The 19,124-nt window shown below is 35.2% G+C and overlaps 1 protein-coding gene and 1 pseudogene across 6 annotated transcripts in view; one reads left to right on the forward strand and one right to left on the reverse strand.

The window, feature by feature from the left end:
• Positions 1-18,212, reverse strand: part of LOC110109617 (SAC3 family protein A) — a 43,842-nt gene extending 25,630 nt beyond the window's left edge. For 2 of the 6 annotated variants that reach the window (XM_020840779.2, XM_020840778.2), the window contains exons 1-3: positions 17,701-18,212; positions 14,558-15,439; positions 6,241-6,690 (exon numbers count right to left, since the gene is read on the reverse strand). In XM_020840779.2, coding sequence (XP_020696438.1) covers positions 6,241-6,690; positions 14,558-15,439; positions 17,701-17,763 — 1,395 coding nt within the window. In that variant the 5' untranslated portion in view covers positions 17,764-18,212. Of the gene's footprint in view, positions 1-6,240; positions 6,691-14,557; positions 15,440-17,700 lie in introns of those variants that run through there. The other 4 variants (XM_020840781.2, XM_020840780.2, XM_020840784.2 and 1 more) reach the window with 4 other exon arrangements.
• On the forward strand, positions 8,983-13,843 carry LOC110109619 (annotated as a pseudogene).
• Positions 18,213-19,124: the final 912 nt, after the last annotated feature.

Raw genomic sequence — 19,124 nt, forward strand, 5'->3', positions numbered from 1 at the left:
GAATCCCACCTTCTAGGCTACAGTTCCATTTTTTTTCTTAAGGTAGATTAATTTTTTATATAACCAGATTTCCCCTGATGCGCATGTCAGTATTTATTTAGATCTGGGGTCTCTACTTCCTATGAATACAAGCCCTCATAGTTAATTATCCCTCCCACTCTTAGGAGAGCACTCTCGATTAAAAAATGAGTCACTTTGTTATAACGTTTGATCTAAGGTTGGCAATTTAAGATTTATTTTATTAATAGGTGAAAGTTTATTGGGGATGGAGGTAAACCCAATTAAGATCCTATGGTTCCGACATCCCAAGTATACCAATGATTCTCAGTCTACCCAATATTAACATCCTATAGATCGCAACATCTAGAGAATTTGATTAGCAGTCATTGGTTGCCTCCTCTCAGGGATCCTAAGCAAATTAAGATAGTTGGATGCCTTTGGCTTGTTATAGTTTTGCTTATTGCTCCTTTTAGAAATTGCCCACCGATTTAATTTAAGGACCTATTACTTCAATTAGAAGTTGCCTAGTGATTTAGTTTAGGGCTTATTGCATCAATTAGAAGTTGCCTATCAATTTGATTTAGGGCTTATTGCTTCGATTAGAAGTTGCCTATTGATTTGGTTTAGGGTTTATTGCTTCGATTAAAAGTTGTCTATTGATTTGGTTTAAGGCTTATTGCTTCGATTAGAAGTTGCTTATTGATTTAGGGGCATATTGCTTCGATTAGAAGTTGTCTATTAATTTGGTTTAGGGTTTATTGCTTCAATTAGAAGTTGTTTATTGATTTGATTTACGGCTTATTGCTTCGATTAGAAGTTGCTTATTGATTTGATTTAGGGATTATTGCTTCAATTAGAAGTTGTCTATTGATTTGGTTTAGGGCTTATTGCTTCAATTATAAGTTACATATTAATTTGATTTAGGGCTTATTGCTTTGATTAGAAGTTGCCTATTGATTTGGTTTAGGATAGGACTTATTGCTCCCCTTTAGGAGTTGCTTGTTGATTTGTTTAATTCGGATTAAATAATTCTGATATATTTAAGTCATTATTTGTTTTGTATTTTTCTTTAGCTTTAGCATTAAATGACACTCTTGTTCTCTTTTTTTTTTCATATTATGCAATTTTTAATTGCATTTATTTATTTGCTTGAAGGTAATAGAGCCAACATCAATCCAACTTGATTATTATTGTTATGATTTATGTAGTTGGATCATTATACTAAAAACATTTTTATTTAGAGCAAATACTATTTTGTTTTAGAAGCTTAATGTTTCGATATACTTTTTTCTCATTATTTCATATTTTCTATTTTTTTTTCTTCTTCTTTCTTTATTTTCTTTAATTGATAAAAATTAATTAATTAATTAATTTGTTTACATAAAAAGTACTAAAAAAACTATATAATTTGAGATACAAATTGAATTTTTAAACTCAAATTTGAAATCTCTCTTTTTCTTTTCTTTTTGGTGGTGAGACCTGCAATGCTTTATGGTGTTGAATGTTGGCCATTAAAAGAGAAGCATAATACTAAGTTAAGTGCTGCAGAGAGGAGGATGCTTAGGTGGATGAGTGGCTTTACGCTTAGAGATAGGATATGAAATGAGCATATACGTGAAAAGTTTGGAGTAGCTCCAATGGAAGATAAGATTAGAGAGAGTCGCCTTAGATGGTTTGGCCACATTAAACGGAGGCCTTCCAATGACCCTGTTAGGAAAGTTGATGTATTAGATTTGACTAATGTTAAGAAAGGTAGAGGTAGACCTAAAAAGACTTAGTTAGAAAATATTACAAAGTGATCTATCTTTATTAGATTTAAATGAGAATTTGACTTTTAACATGACACAATGGTGAAAAAAGATTCATGTAGCCAACCCCACGTAGTGGGACAAAGGCTTGATGATGTTGTTGTTGTTGTTGTTGCGTAGTTTTTTTTTCAAAATCTAGACAACCTCTCGGCAACCTACCCTTGCATAGAGAGGTGTTGGATTGGCCCTTGCCTTTGTTCCTCAGGGCCGGATCAAAGATATGACGGCGCGAGGTCTTCTAATTTATTTTTCTCTAGCCGGATCAAAGATATGACAGCGCAGGTCTCGTTGTTTTCGTGTTATACATGTACTTCGCTTACAATTGATTTCATTAATTAATAATTAGTATGCACTATTGAATTTGCACAGCATCAGTGTCGAACATGAGAAGGATTGCACTCGTTCGGGACAGAACAAGAGCAAAAGTCGGGATGAGCATGGTCGGGCCGAAGGCGCGGGACATGGTCGCAAGAGGAAGCGAAGGCGGAAGTGGGGTGCTGGGCTACAGGTCACAGGTCTCGTTGCAAAAGAAAGTGGGGTCGGGCAGCGGGAGATCACGTGGATGGGCTAGAGACGAGAGCAAGGGCTTGGCTCATGCGGACAGACCAGGATCGAAAAATACTTGGTCAAACCACCTTGTGTTTGAACACAAGTAACAACTCCTGCAATTACAAAAATAAAATTACTTCTTATGTTCATGATCTTAATGGACTGCATATTTCTCAAAAAAATAATAACAAATAACCTTATTTAACTAATTAAAAAATTGCTTAACAAAGATCTTGTACTTTGAGATTCCTACATAAACTTTGTAAACTCTAAATGTTCTTCAAAACTATAATATGTGAATATTATATAATATAATTATCTATTTTTAAAATTGCAATTTCATCAATAACTTTCCTAAAAAGACAAAGCCGAATAGTAGAAATTATCCCAATGTAGCAACTGATTTAGTTGGGTTTTACTCTTTTTCTCTTATTTTGAGGTTCACAATTTTTTTAAATTGCTTTCCGCTACTTAATATGAATCTTACAGTAAATAATGGAAAAGACATGGAATCACATAAAAAATATAAAGACATTCCTTCTTAAGCTTCAAGATATCTATTTTATAATATTAGTTTTATTACTTTTATATAGTAAGACAATAATGAACGTGACAGTCATTAAATTATTAAGTATTAGTAATGCATTAACAAAATTCTATTAAAAAAAAAGAATATCTGCCAACAAAATCATCATCAGCTTTCATTTTGAAAGTAAAGTAGTAATTTTTTTTTTAATTATGCAATAACGATTAATTTTGTATTTTTTTCCTCTTGTTAATTTTTAAAATCTTATCAAAGTGCACTTAGTGCATACGCAATTAAACTACTTCACTTAATAATTAATAAGTCGTGCATAAACAAGAGCCAGTTCCACATGATTTCAAGTATACACACATATTATTAAAGTTCATTTTGCTTATAGGTCGTACTATGGAATGATCAAATATACTCTAAATCTTAGACATATTTTTTTAAAATCCTATAATGCTTAAAAGATATTATAGTAGGAAAATAACATACTTATTTTTCATGTAATCAAAGCCATCAATTGATAAATTATCGTTGCATTTGTGCTTCTTTACCTTGGCTTGTAGTTAGTGATCAGATTGTGTTCAAACTTGCTAAAAACGAGCACGATAAAAAATTCTCAGATTGTTAATAAACTTGAGTTTGTTCTTGCTCAACCGGTCTACATCCTAAGAATAAAAGACAATCTCCCACAACAAGGCCATCAATTGTGCGTACCAAAAGATGCTAATAACCTCATATGGGCAATGGAAGCACACAGTTCAAAGGTAACAGGTCACTTCGAAGCAAACAAAACAATTTTGAATCTCAAGAGACATGCAATGGCTTAAGATGGACATGGAGTTGTAATAATTTATGAAGTGGTGTCTTTTATGCACCACTTCTAACCCTTTTAACAAAAATATGGGCCTTCACATGCTGCTACATGTAACAAGTCCGCTGTAAAAAAAGCATCTTCATAGAATTTATTGGAAGTTTTCTCCAGACCAAAAGGGGTCATATTTATCAATCTATGATTTTCAACAAGTATAATGGTGTGCCTGATCCATTATAGAAAGATACTCACAAGGTAAGAACATCTCATCATCTCCAACAAACTCATCCTATTCCTCAATTTGTTTTGAACGACTTTGTAGAGCCTAATGGACATGTAACTAAAAAAGAGCGCTACACCTAAAACTAATGCACAAATAAAACTAGTCAACTACACCATGTTGTACATGCTGCTAGGATCCAATGCCAATTGCCAAGCACCCAACAATCTTGGCAAAAAAGCTTGCCATATATCAAGTTCACCAATAATAGAAATAGAAATTAATACATAGATCCACCTCAACATTGTCATTTCAGGTTTTCCTTTATTTATTACCTCAAAGGCCTTTAGATCTTCAATTCTCCATCAGTAGATTTGAAAAAGGAGTAATAAGAAATGAAGAGCATGACGCATCATGAAGAGTATCAAGGACATCCATCAAAAGGTGGAGTGATTAAAAAGAAGTCCAGGAGAAATACAAAACCAAGTATAATAAGCACAGAGCATCATGCACATACCAGAAAGGATATTAGGTGTAGCAAAATCTAAGGAGAGATTACAAGAAGAAAGTAAGATAGATCAAGCCCATCAAATATGTTGTTCTAACAAAAATGGTCAATGATATCTTCTAATTACATCACTCTTATCATGTACTATGTCAGAGAGGCTGAAATTTGTAAGTTTTCTAAGCTTTTTTTTTACTCAAATAATAATGAAGAGTAGCGAAAGATGGTTCCTACAAGAGAGGACCCATATGTCATGCAGGAGAGTCCTTGACAAGAAGACTGCATCGTGGAGAAAAGTCCATTACCATCAAAAGTGGAATCAAGGAAACATTCCAGGAAGACAAGAAAAACAATAGTAGAAAACAAGCAAAATGATGCTACAACATACTAGAAAGAGGTATTGACCTCATCTAAAATTTTTATTTTCAATAGGGAGCCATGATAAAAAAGACTCTTCGGAATACCAAGTTGCCTAAGAGGATACCAGCTAGCCAAGCCAAGCATAGTTTTGTCACATTTATTTATTTATTATTTTGATTATTTTGCATGTAGCCTCCCAAACCACCCATTATCTTTTATAATGTTAAAATAACCACTAAGGGTCGACCACATAAATAATAAATAATAATATTTTATATTATTTTAAAATAACAGGTACCTAAAACATTATTAATATTATTTAATTCCTACTTTAAGGAAGTTTGGCATGAAAAGACACTATAATTTTGATAGGAAATACTTGAGTTCGCAAGCAACCCTAAGGGAATACTTGAGTTCACAAGCAAACCTATCACTAATTGGAGAGAAAACAGCGAGAATAGAACAAAAATCTGGGCATAATCAGCCCCAAAAATAATAAAATTGCAATAACGAAACAAACAAACCAACAATAAAGCAAGATACAAGTGATCCTCTATTCGAGAGGAGGATTGTTCTCTCCCAATCTCTAGAAGCAAGGTCTAGAGCCCTCAAACTCCAAGAGAAACTCAAATCTAAGCATGCCTCTCCCTCCCCCCTACCTCTCCTATTTATAAGCTCTCCACCGCCCACCCCTTTCCTAAAAAAATAATATTCAAATAAATTTAAATCCATGGGGCCCCACATATAGGCGGCAAGCTTAATTAGGTAGGAGGGAGACGGTTTTGAACCGCCTCCTATAGCAAATTGCTGATCCAGGTGGGGTCGGCTGAGGCGGTTCTTTCTGAACCGCCATATCAAATTTTAATTAAGAAAGAATAGGATTGGTTATATAATTCCTATTTTCCGGCATTTTTTAGTAATTGTTTGAATTTTTGTTTTCCATAAATAGGAACTTTTTATAGTTTATTTTCAAATATATTCCCCCCTCCCCCCCACACACACACACAAAAAGCTACCAGGTAGACAACCCCTCTTCTCTCCTTTGTAATCTCTCTTCTAAACTCTCTTTAGAAATTTTCTCTCCATCTAAGAGAGGTGATAAAAGGTGCTTAAACAACATGAAAAAGGTGAAAAACCCATAAGATAACTTTATCCTATACCATTTGTTTCCAACTTCTCTTTTCCTATTAATCAAAACTCACTCTCCCTCTCAGCTAAAATACACTTTTCCTACTCATCAAAACTCACTCTCCCTCACCTAATCTATTGTTGGCTAATCGCCTTAAAGGAGTAAAATAAACCATCATTGAGGTGTCATCTACAAAGCAGGCCATCTACCATCATTAACCTAAATCTCTACCACAAACAAACCTGCATGTCCACCTTGTTCCTTGACTCAAGCTTAAACTTGAACATCCTTGAGTTATGGATCACAGAAAATGAGGACATGATTACCTTAATAACAGCATCAGCATCATCACTGGAGTACAATTGATTGTTCATCTTTGGTACTTGAACACTGATGTAAGCTGGTTTAGCTGCTGCATTAGCTGTTGAAGTTTCCTTGTCAACTTTTGGCATGCCCACGGTCAAGCTTGAGGCAATTCTAGGATTGGTTGGAATCTGCATTTTGCTTACCCGACATGCATCCATTGTTGAGACGCTTTGCAATGGCTGTTGAGGGTTTTGAGAAACTTGACCGGTAGAAAAAACCTGCAAACTAGAATTTGGATCATAAGAGCATGTAATTTTCTCACTTCCATCATGGTTTTCATACAAAGAAAGCTTCGAGTCAGAAGCCTTCTGCAAATCTGAAGGCATCTGATTGATATGGTAATTTTGAACTGTGAAAGCCTTCTCATCCCAACCACCATGGGGAAAACGAGATGCAACATCATTGCGTGCCTGTAGTAGAAGAATAATAAGCATAGATGTCAAAGGTACCAAATTCAAAGCAGTCAAAATCCCAACAAAGAACATGTTTTGGACAAGAGGCTATTACTGGGCCTCATTATACAGTGACACTTGAAGCTTTAAAAATTCACAATATTTTGGTCTGATTGCAAAATGGTCATGCTCCACAGTGAAATACATGTATCATATAGAAAACAAAGAATTGTTAGACATTGTAAAATATCAGTTAATAGAAAAAAAAATTTATGCATGACGTCAGTTTCATAGGAATCAGGTATGATTTCTTAATGTTTAGTAAACTGATTATCTAGAATAAACGTGCCATTAAAATTGAATTTGAAGGCACTATATTAATCAGCATAAATAATAAGTGCACATGAATACTAATGCAATAATTTACAACAAAAGAAACATCTTATTTTTCTTACAAAATTTCTAACTTCTAATGGATCTCAAAGTAGGATTTGAACTCAAATGAAGTTATGACCCATCGTCAAAGAAAATAGAACAAATTAATATGATAAGACTCCCAAGAAACTTCTATTTTTTTCATAAACAGATGATTATTCAACCTGATGGCTTACAAAATTTCTAACTTCTAATGGATCTCAAAGTAGGATTTGAACTCAAATGAAGTTATGACCCATCGTCAAAGAAAATAGAACAAATTAATATGATAAGACTCCCAAGAAACTTCTATTTTTTTCATAAAAAGATGATTATTCAACCACTATGAAAACCATCAACTCCATGTGTGTCAACAAAACTTTTTACGTGTGATTCCTTGGAATGTCAATCTTTTTTATCTATTTTCAAGAAAAGAAAATAAATAAATTGAAATTTCAGCACAATACAATATATCCCATGTAGTGGGATAAAAGCTTGGCGTTGTTGTATGTAAATATGGATATGATAAAGAATAAGAAAACCGTTTCGTCTTTATTGAGTAGCCATATATATATATAGTAGCGTAATATTATTCTTTCAAAGTGAAAATCATGTATTTTACATAACTTGAGTCCTTAGGTTTCTGAAATAATATAATAGAAAAAAAAAAGTAATTAGAATCATTGCTATTGGACCCCGACACGTTCCAAGAAAGTTACTATAATCTGAATATTTTGATGATGGTTGAAGTTCACTTTCAATGGAAAAATGAAATATCTAACAACACATTTTCAGAGGCCGTGTAAGATCTTGTTTGCTATTGAGAAATTGCAATTGATTCTTTTGGCAGAAATCTCGTGAGACAAAAGTAATGTGCATCCTTTTTTGGAAATTGGAAAAGATACCTCAATCCTAATTGCTCACGAGTTGATTTTTTCATGTTTTTAAATCACTCAGTTCTACGAGAAATGGTTATTGTAGTATGGGGGAGGCTTAACTAGAATGACTAAATAGACCTGAGGAAGTTCATTACCAATAATTAACAGCAAAAGACATTTAAGCGGCAGTTGTTAGGTCAGTAACAAGATGCTAGATGTAAGCAACAAAAAGAGAACTTGTGCAATGTTTAAAGATTATTTCAATTTAACACCTACACATCCAAGCACTTCTAAAAAATTCATAACGACGATAAAAGAAAAAAAAAAGGTGTTCACAATATAAACCAAAGATAGAAATTATAGCATTATGAATAGGGTAATAGAGAAAATATGATAATTAGTAACTAGTGTAAATACTAATCATACACTTCTCACGCCTTATTTCTCCGGTCATAAAACTTCATGCAATTTAAGAGAATTTTTTTCTTGTACTTACTATGAAAATTAAAAGTTGTTCGAAAGAAAGAACAAAGGACAAGACTCCAGGGACCTGAAAAAGCATGTCAAAAACCTACGTATTTTTCTTTATGATAACTTGGAAAAGTTCAGACTAGAGTGTTATTAGATATGAATATCGGAGAATCACTTGCCATTTCATATTTCTTAACAGAAAAGTGCGTAGTTTTTTAAAACAAGGCCATGTTCTCATTAAAACTAATATTTAGAGTTTACTATTCTTAAAACCATAAAACAAAAAGATAATAGCATTGAATTTTTTACTACGCTCAAATTCAGGGTGAGATTGGAGTCAGATGAGTCATTTTAAGTTCCTTTAAGTATGAGAAATAATTCTATGCATGTCCGTATCCAATATTAAACATGAAAATTGAGAGAAAAGGCCAATAAACACACACGAGGTAATAAGACACCAAATACCCATATAGCATGAACTGCGCTATAAACTTCCAACACACGAGGTAATAAGATACCAAATACCCATATAGCATGAACTGCGCTATAAACTTCCAGAATAGAAAAAATGACACTAATATATAAATTAGGAAGATATACAAAGTCATCCTTGAAATAATATATCAGTTAATAAAAGGTCATTTTATGAGCTACATGGTGTACATCCATTAAAGAAGATTATATTTTTTTTAATTCAAATCTATCACCTAATTTAAAATTTGTATGAGGAAACTTCGCTTGCAATGTTTTTCAGCAATCACATATACAGGTGTACAATAAAATACATAGTAAAAATTGAAAAGATATGTAAAATATGCATTACAAGCATGATGGACCAGCGGCCTGTAGGCCCGACTAGTAGGGATGGCGAGCAAGTAAAGAGGGGGTCCAAAGAGAATAAATCCACATTTAATTACTTACCATAGGAAATCAAAAATTGGGAAGGAATTAGGAAAGTCTGTTTAGGGAAAGGGGGGTTGATTTGAATTTAAATTTGGGAGGAAATTAAGAAAGATTTATTTAAAGAAAAGGGGCTGATTTGAATTGAGATTTGGGAGGAAATTAGGAAAGATTTATTTAAAGAAAGGAGGCCATTTTGAATTGAGATTTGGGAGGGAATTAGGGAGGCTTATATAGAGCTAATTAGGTTGTTTAATTTTCATTATGTGATTGCGTTTATTGTAGTTTTCTTTGGAGTTGTTCCTAGCCGCGCCTAGGATTTGTGGAGAACCGATCTACCTCTCGAATAGTAGATCAACCAATATCTTGGTTTGTTGTGCATTTATCACAGAGAATTAGCTCATAATCTCTCCCTTTCTTGTTGATTTGTGCTAAGTTATCCTTTGATATTGCTATTTTTGTTGTGAAGAGATCGGGATTCCAATCAGATTTGTATCAAAACGTGATTTGGGACCTATGGCGACAAAGAAAGTGGATGCTTTGGAAGAGAAACTAGAATGATAAATTGGCCAACTCAAATATGAAATTGAGGAGTGTTTTCATCCATGGAATGAATGTTTTCTAAACTAGAAGACATGATGAAGAAAATTTTAGTGCTTCACACCCAACCGGCAACATCAGAGACGAGAGCACCGATGGGTGGCCAAGGAAGTGGGGTAACCTCAATATCGACACAATGGGGGATGATCGAGTGGTAGAAATCTTGAGCAATAGGAAAAATATGTCACCTCTTGAACTGATATGGCATGAGAAAAAATTGAGAGGAAGAAACGAGGAGGGCTGATTTGAAGGAATAGGATATCTATGAAAGGAGAAGGGGTGGGAAAGAATAATGGAGAGATACACAACAATCGCTAGATGGGAGGAGCCGAAGGTGGAAGATGAAGTTGGGACGAAGGGAATCCAAGAGTGAGAAAGCTGAAGATGCCCGTTTTTTAGGGGAAGATGCTCATGGGCAGATCTATAAGGTAGAGAGATACTTTGAGATGAAAGGACTGATGGAGAAGGAGAGACTCACGGTGGCAGCTTTATACTTGGAGGGGAAGGCCTTGTCTTGATATCAATGGAGAAACATGAGAGATCCAATCCAATCATGGAAGGAGTTCAAAGATTGTCTATTATAATTTTTCCGACCCAATCAGGAAGGACACTTCTATGAGAAGTTCTTTACTCTAATTCAGGAAGGAACAATGATGGATTATCAAGAGAGGTTCGAGTACCTTTCAAGCCGATTGGAGAGGTTATCTGAGATAGTACTTGAAGGGAATTTCATGAAGAGGCTCGAGCCATAGATCAAGGTCGTTGTCTGATTATTGAGGCCACGAGGGTTGGGGGAAACTATGGACTATGGAGCTAGCCTAGATGATGAAGGACAAAAACTCATTTGAGAGAAGCAACAAGGGAAACAGTTCGGGAACTTCATACCGGATGGCTACTTTTTTGGCACCAAAGGTACAACCAATGCCAAATCAGAGAGAAATACTCAAGGATAGGGGATTGAGAGCACGGCCTGGGAGAAATTTCAAGCGGTTGATTGAAGCAGAGGTTCAGGAGAAGAGGGCTAGGGGACTGTGTTTCCATTGTGATTAGAAGTTTGCACTGGGCCACCACTGTAAGGACCGTTCGCTGCAGGTGCTTACAGTCTGTGATGAGGAGACTCTAGCGGAGGAGGTGGTTGAGGACGAGCATTTGCACCTAAATGTGGCGGAGGTCCCTAAACTTAGAGATGAGTTTTATCTAAAATCACACCATAAAGGTGAAGGGACGTATAGGAGGAGAATCAGTGGTAGTTCTAGTGTACAGTGGTGGACCGGTTGGGGCTAAAGCTGGCCAACACGGGTTGTTTTGGGGTGATGATGGGAACAGGGAAGGTGGAGAAGAGTAGAGGCATCTGTCTAAGGCTAATGGTGACACTATAGGAAATTGAGGTGAGGTAGGATTTCCTTCCCTTGGAGTTAGGGAGCCCATATGTAATTTTAGGCATAAAGTGGTTGCAGACCCTGGGCGAGACCAAGGTGAACGGGAAGGCATTGACTATGGAATTCGTGGGAGGGAGGAAGGTGAGGATCAGGGGGGGTCCTAGTAGTCCAAACCCAGGGTTTCTATTAAAAACATGGTGAGGGCAATTCAAGGTGGAGTGGAAAAGCTCAGTAAAGAAGACGTACAGAAGATGCCATGGGAGATTCTAGAGTCCAAAATTCGAAATTGGATTCACTATATGAGGATTGTTATGAAACTCCTATTTGCTGCAGAGAAAAATATGTGATCAAATTTTTAATGGTATCAATGTTTAAGGATCGCTGCTTTGTTGAAGTAACAGCAGACAATGTGTTAATGCTTTTTAGTTTTGGGGATGTTATAGCAAAAAGCAAGGGGCTACCAGAGAAGTTGTTTGTGCTTCTAGACATGCATGAAATAATGCATGAGCTTCATTCTGAGATTGAAAGAACATTTGAAGGAAAAACTTGTTCTAAGATGAGGGATACTGCTCATAATCTTTCAAGGCGCTTAGCCCAGACTGCTCAAGAAACTTTTGGTCATTTAAAGGAAGCGGTGGAAGAAGATGCAATAAAAGCAGGCGTGATGGATGGAATTGTGCATCCTTTAACTAGCTATGTGATTAACTGCAAAGTTTTTATTTGATCATCAGTCAACTTTGACGCAATTTTTTTCAGGAGTTTAAAAAGGTGGGAGAAGATTCAACTTCTCAAATAACAACTATTACAATGTGAATTATACAAGCTCTTCAAAGTAACCTAGACGATAAGTCTAAGCAATATAAGCATCCTACGTTGGCTTATCTATTCAGTATGACTAACATCCACTACATGGTTAGACCTGTTCCAAGATCAGAGGCAAAGGATTAATTGGGTAATGATTGGGTTCAGAGGCACAGAAGAACTGTACATCAAAATGCAAATCAATACAAACGGGTAGCTTGGGCAAAGATTCTGCGATCTCTTTCTATTCAAGGCCAAAGTTTGTATGGTGGTGTTGTTCCTAGGGGAAGTGATGGAGGCAACAGTAGTGGAGTTTCAACGGAAACTATAAAGGAGAGGTTGAAGTCTTTCAACATGCAGTCAAATGTGGGTGGTAAAGTGTATTTGAAGATTTAACCCCTCAGATATAAGACCTTAGATCAAAGAAGAAATAAAAAGTTATTTTCACGATATTATGGGCTTTATGGAGTGGTGGAGAGGAATGGAGCTGTGATGAATTGTTTGCAGCTACCCCCTACTTCCACCATAACCTGGTGTTCTATGAGAACCATTTGAGGAAACTTATTGACGACCATAGTTCATCAACGACGCTGTCGATGACCTTGACAGAGAAATGGAGGTAATCCCGGAGCCAAGGGAAGTGAAAGAAGTCCGCTCAACAACAAGAGGAGCGAGAGAAGTGTTGATCGAATGAAAGGATCTATCTGACTATAACAACATGGGAATCGTACCATATGATTCAGCAGCAATTTCATTCGTTCCACATTGAGGGAAATGTGGCTGTTTGGGAGAGGAGTATTAATGGGTCGGCGGAGCCTGTGGGCCCCACTAGCAGGGATGTCGGGAAAGGAAAGAGGGGGATCCAAAGAGGAATAAATCTACCTTTAATTACTTACCATAGGAAACCAAAATTGGGAGAAGGAAAGTTTATTTAGGGAAAGGGGGACTAATTTGAATTCAAATTTATGAGGGAATTAGGAAAGATTTATTTAAAAAAATGTGACTGATTTGAATTTAGATTTGAAAGGGAATTAGGAAAGATTTATTTAAGAAAAGGAGTTGTTTTGAATTGAGATTTTGGAGGGAATTAAGGAGGCCTATATAGGGCTAATTAGATTGTTTAGTTTTCATTATGTGATTGAGTTTGTTGTAGTTTTTCTTTAGATTTGTTCCTATCGGTGCCTAAGGTTTGTGGAGAGTTGATCTATCTGTATCTTAGTTTGTTGTGCCTTTATCAAAGATAATTAGCCCATAGTCTCTTCCTTTCTTGCTGATTTCTACAGTGTTTTCCTATGGTATTGATGTTTTTGCTGTGAGGATATCAGATTCCTATCAAAGTGCGATCACTTTTTAATGATTCTTAATGGTAAATGATTTTACCATTCCCAAGGATCCAACATATTTTAGCTCCCTAGTCCACCATGCAAATGTCATACATTAACGACAAGGCTACTGAAACCAAAACGTATTAAACACAATCTTAATACTAAGATAATTATTTATCAAGACAAATATTCTACGTTTTTGTAAACAAGTACAACATTGGGAGGAGATCTATAAATTGCATATGATATTTAAAAAAAAGTTGGAGTGCTACTTAATTACTTAATAAATTGCCCACATGCACAAGAAAAGTATAAGTTTCTCAATGTATAATAGCCCATTGTAGTGTTGTTCAGCTCTTTTTATCCACACTACAGAAACCAGACATTCCAATATTTAAAAAAATACAACAAAATGTTTATTCCTCATCATCATCAACATAAACTTTATCCAAATTATTGAGCATCAGCTTTTGAAATACTCATTTTCCATTTCTTTATGTTGAAATGGTTATTAAACAATTGAATTATTTTGGAAACTTAAAACTCGTTCAATAATAGCTCAAATTTTAACTGATTCGAAATAAAAATTGAATTGTTTTGACTCAAGGATGGAATGTTCAAAATTAATTTGATTCAACTAAAAATGCGTTTGTGTGTGTGTCTATATATAATTTAAAAAGTTACATAATATTTTTAAATTTAGGAGACTCGGCTCAAATAAACTAAATCAATTATTTTCGACTCAACTAGAACCTAAGTAAGCCATTTTTTTTTTTCTTTTCAAGTTGAGGACAGGTCACTCAACTTTGAATAGGCACCGCCTCTAAAGAGAATGATAATCAATTATTCTTTGCCAAGGTTGGTGATATTTGAAGTTTAGAATAGATCTAATTTGAGAAGAAGTATCACAGTTGGATTCAAGAATGGATAAAATATTATTTTTGAAGGAAAGGATAAATGTTTAAGAAGATCAAAATTGATAAGCAGAATAAAATTATAAGACTTTAAATTTCAAAAAGTCCTTCCAAAAGATTAACTCCACACCAAAAAAATAAAAAAAAATCATCGACTAGTTGGAAAGCAATCTTTTGTAGAATGATTTTAAACAAGAACAAACCTGTGGAGAAGGCAAAGTAGAAGGCCCCAGATCTCCTCTCCAAGATGTGGTGCCGGGAGGTGGTGGTTGGTTGCTTGCATACAAAGAACCAGCGTTTGCACTTTGAACAGGATATGTCGTTGTTGGAGCAATGCCAGCTACCGCGCTTCCTGATGCAGGAGTGTAATTAACATTTGGTACAGATGCACCATAATTTGTTGACCACTGATAACACTCCTGTTGATAAGGATATGCACTTGTTGCTACATTGCTAGTTGAAGGGGTCGAATTTGCACCTGAGGATGGATAATTTGCATATTGAAGTGAATAACCACCACCACTTCCATCATTCCAATAGTTGTTCTGGTCAAAATAGCCACTGGTTGGGTATCCTGCCGTCGTCTGATGATCACTAGCAAAATAAGCGCCAGAATAACTTGTAGGAGTTGCATAAGAGCCTGTATTCTGAAATGAGCTAGGAGGCTGATAAGAAGCACCTGAATTCTGACTTGTACCCGCTTGTTGATAAGAGGTATAGCTTGCCTGATGTGGGTTACCATAGTAGTTACTTTGATATTGCATGTTGCCATACCCATAAGCATAGGTAGAACTTGAGTGTTGTACATAACCAGCATAACTTTGACTTCCATTTGTTGCAGCAAGATTAGATGAAGCAGATGTTTGGGGCAAAGAATTCATTGCAACCTGAGCACCTTCAGAAGCAGTTGAATCCCTCAGTGGATCATAATTGTGAACAGAAGTTGATGTTGTTGCATTTTCAAGAGGACCACTATTTACCCCATAATTCCATGAGACTGCCACCGGCGCAGCTGATGCAGGCCAAGAATAATGACCTGCAATTACAGGTGCATGTCCTTGACTCACATCATCTCTAGAACGTTCCTGATAAAAGATGGTGAAAAGTGTCAATATATTAATAGAATACAACACAAATATTTGAAGGAAATTATCCTAGAATGAAAATACCATGTAAAACAAGCACTATTAACACTAGAATCAAGTTTTTGAACAAGTGACCTCTAGAAAGTATACAAGGCATTTCAAATCAGTACCAATGATGAAATGAGACTTAGCATAAGTAAGAGTAACAACAGCCCGTAAATATAAAATTAAAAAAAGAACATCGATAAGATATAAACATAAAAAGATGTCATAAATGTTGAAATTAAAATGCACTACTCGTTCATGTTGTTGCCTTCAACTAATCATGCATATTCCACAATCACTGATAAAGCATATTAGTCACACGTCCCATATTCCATAATTACAATCACTCTCTCAAAATAAAGTTGATAAACAAATTTCTATTATTTCCTTGAAGTAAGAAATGCTACCCGACAGGTTTCAATCTTTAAAAAAATACAATCATTGCTTTATTCTCTTTTACGAACCTAAAGTAGGAATATTGATAAAGAATAAAACTTGCCCCAACATTTTTCAGTTCTTCATTCTATCTCAACAGAAAATCTAAAGGTATAGTTATTCTATGTTATTGGTCTAATGTCAAGACTACATGAAGATGGCTCATCTAAAAACTTAAGGATAGTGCATTCGTGCAACAAGATTCTCAATATATAATATAAGTTTATCATTCCTTGACCATTATCTCATTTACCACCATATCAGTTTTCTTGTTAGCCTCATATCACTATTAAATTTATCTCCACAATGGAAAATCAAAGCATCAAATAATTCTACTGAAACAGCTACACTACCCAACCATTTTTGCACTTTTACTAAATTTTGCTCAATATTCGTCTCAGTATGATCCTGATGAGGACATCGTCAGCAATTTCGACATGTGTTCCATCGGAGACACCGGAAGATCGACGGCCACGATCAGGAGCTTTATTTATTTTGTCATGTTATGTAGTAATTATTGAGGGCTCAATAAAATTAAAACACTTTTTTATCTAAGTCTTTTATTCCCGACTTCTAAAAATATTAGCTTTGATATAACAACTTTTCCTAATCCTTTCAAGCACTCTATCTATCCACTTCTTATGCAACTTCTATCATCCATTGAATATGGGCAAACAAACAGCTACTCATCTCCTCCATCTCTCTGATGATTTTTCACTGTATATTTATTATTACCACACATCCAATTTAACATTTTATTTTCTAGCATATGCAATTTGGTTTTCAAATATTTATTTGTTTCCAATACTCATTCATACGACAGAAATAGTCAAATTGCAATTTCATTAAAATTATTGGATCCTAATAGCATTGGTCTACTTGTGATTTCATCAAATTGTTATTTTCTAGCACAAGCAATTTGGTTTTCATGGCGTACGCACCCTCCTTTTCAGAAGAATTGCTTATCCCCTCCTCTTTTTTTTTTTTTTGTGGAAGCTAGAATATTCCCTAGAATTTAACCTTTGATCTTTAAGACATGATCCCCTTCCAATTAAAAAAAAAAACAACCCCTCCTCTTATCCTCAAGTTTTGAACAGAAATTTTATATTTGAATCCTCCATTTTAGTAATTTGCAAACCATGCCCTACCCTATCCTTTCTTTGTTGATATTTTGGCTTTGTGATACAAACTTTGGAAGCTTCTAGAAAATATTAAAACTTATATTAGTTTCTAAATTTACAAGTTCCTATCAATGAATTTATAGAGAATCCTATCACCAAGATCTTCCTGGACCATAATTTAAACTTTTGCAAGCACCTACGGTGCAAATCAGAAAGCATGTCCAATATTCAGAACTCCAGAAATATAAGAAAGGTTAAGTTATTATAGTCACTCATCTTATCCATGATAAAACCCTAGTTAAAGAGGTATACAGGAGAAACCTCGCCAGAAACGTAACATACAGGTCACGACGGACAAATAGGCCCACGAATAAACAAATGCCAAGCCGACAATATATATGTTAAATCAGTAACAGTCTCAATATGTTTGCTCGATCTAGATGGCGCATGCCCACTAAGAGCAACCACCAGCCCCTTTAAGTCAAATTATGCTAATTAATGATAACAGTTAACCATAGTACAGGTATCATACATTCATCATACCTTATATAATAAACCAATACATCTCAGAAAGTCAACCTCAAAGGTTGCAGAGAGTAAATTTCCAGGGATTCCCAAAGAGAAAATTAAACTAAGTTGAATCAAAATCGATTGAGTTACCTCCATGGAATTGGGATCCACCGCAGCCATAGGCTGGATTCCTTGATTCGCCGTGGACAGCATCCAAGCTCCCGCCAAGACCGAACAAAATTGCGAGAGGATATCTACAGGTACAAAGTGATGAAGAGAACCCTAAAGTCGCCAAATTTTACCTACAGAAGGTACCTAAGGCTCCGCCTTTCTAATTCGCCGCAGCACATCAGGAAAACGGAAGATTTGGGGAAAAGACTCGCCAGAACATAAAAAATTAAAAAAAGAAATGGAGCATAATCGAATTAAATGACAAAAGGTTCATAAAATTCTAGAAATCAAAGAAGAAATGGGAAATTCTGAAATCGTCGTTGAAGAGAAGAAAACAAAGAGCAGAGAGAAAGAATTCACGGAAGGGATTAACAAAAGAATATAAACGCTCTGGGTGTATGTATCATGTATGAGATATTGGCTTCTTAGGATCGCTCTGGTGTCTGACCCTTTGACGACGATGGCCGAACGTGGACCTGTGAGCAAGCAAGAATCCATTAACCAATGTAAACGCTCCAAATTTATGAAATGACTGTATTGTCCTCCTGCCGGTTAAGAGTTTCCTTTTGTGGATTTGTTAACGATGCACCTTTTCACATAAATAATGTAAGGATATTATGGTAAATTAATAAAAGATATCAATTATATATATTCACTATGAAGTCAAGTCATGAATTCTTTGCATATATTATGAGTAATTGAATTTAGGATTGAATTAACTTAGGCTTCGTTTGGTTCTTAGGTTGTAAAAGACAGTTTTAAAAAATAATGGTTCATAAAAAAAAGTTTTTTAAAAGAGAAAGCAAATATTAAAAGCTTTTTCAAAACAGTAGAAAAATGAAAAAAAATTATGTTATTAGGAACGTGATTTGAGGAACCAAACAATAAAAAAGAAATAACTTTGTCATTTTAAAAAATAATAAGCACAAAAAATGCCCAATCAAATTAAGCCTTAAGATTGTAATATATATATATATAAAATGTTTTTATCTAATCAAATTAAGGGGGTTGATGGGGTACGGCCCCCCTCTAAAAAACATCCAAAAAAAAAAACTCCATCCCCCTAACATAGCTATTTTCAAATCAAACGCTATATTATTTCCAAAATTTCACAAATGTTGTGTTTTTAACATTCGACGGCTCACAAGTAATGCCCTAATTGCTCGACGTCATGGCCTCTGTGCCTCTGTAAAATTTGGAATCTCTATTATGCTTCTCTAGACTCTATCTTAGAATTTTTTGAGTTTGATGGTGCTTTAAGGGCGTCTCCAGTCAAATTCCAAACAACTGTAAGGCATAGCTGGTTTTCTCCATTCGGATGACAAAAAAATTGCTAATTGGTTGAGGGTGAACAGTGTGACGCCAATATTGACGTTGCACTGTTCACCTACGCGATTTTTCTA

The sequence above is a fragment of the Dendrobium catenatum genome, unplaced genomic scaffold (assembly GCF_001605985.2).
Source record: "Dendrobium catenatum unplaced genomic scaffold, ASM160598v2 fragScaff_scaffold_716, whole genome shotgun sequence".
NCBI classification, from domain to species: Eukaryota; Viridiplantae; Streptophyta; class Magnoliopsida; order Asparagales; family Orchidaceae; genus Dendrobium; species Dendrobium catenatum.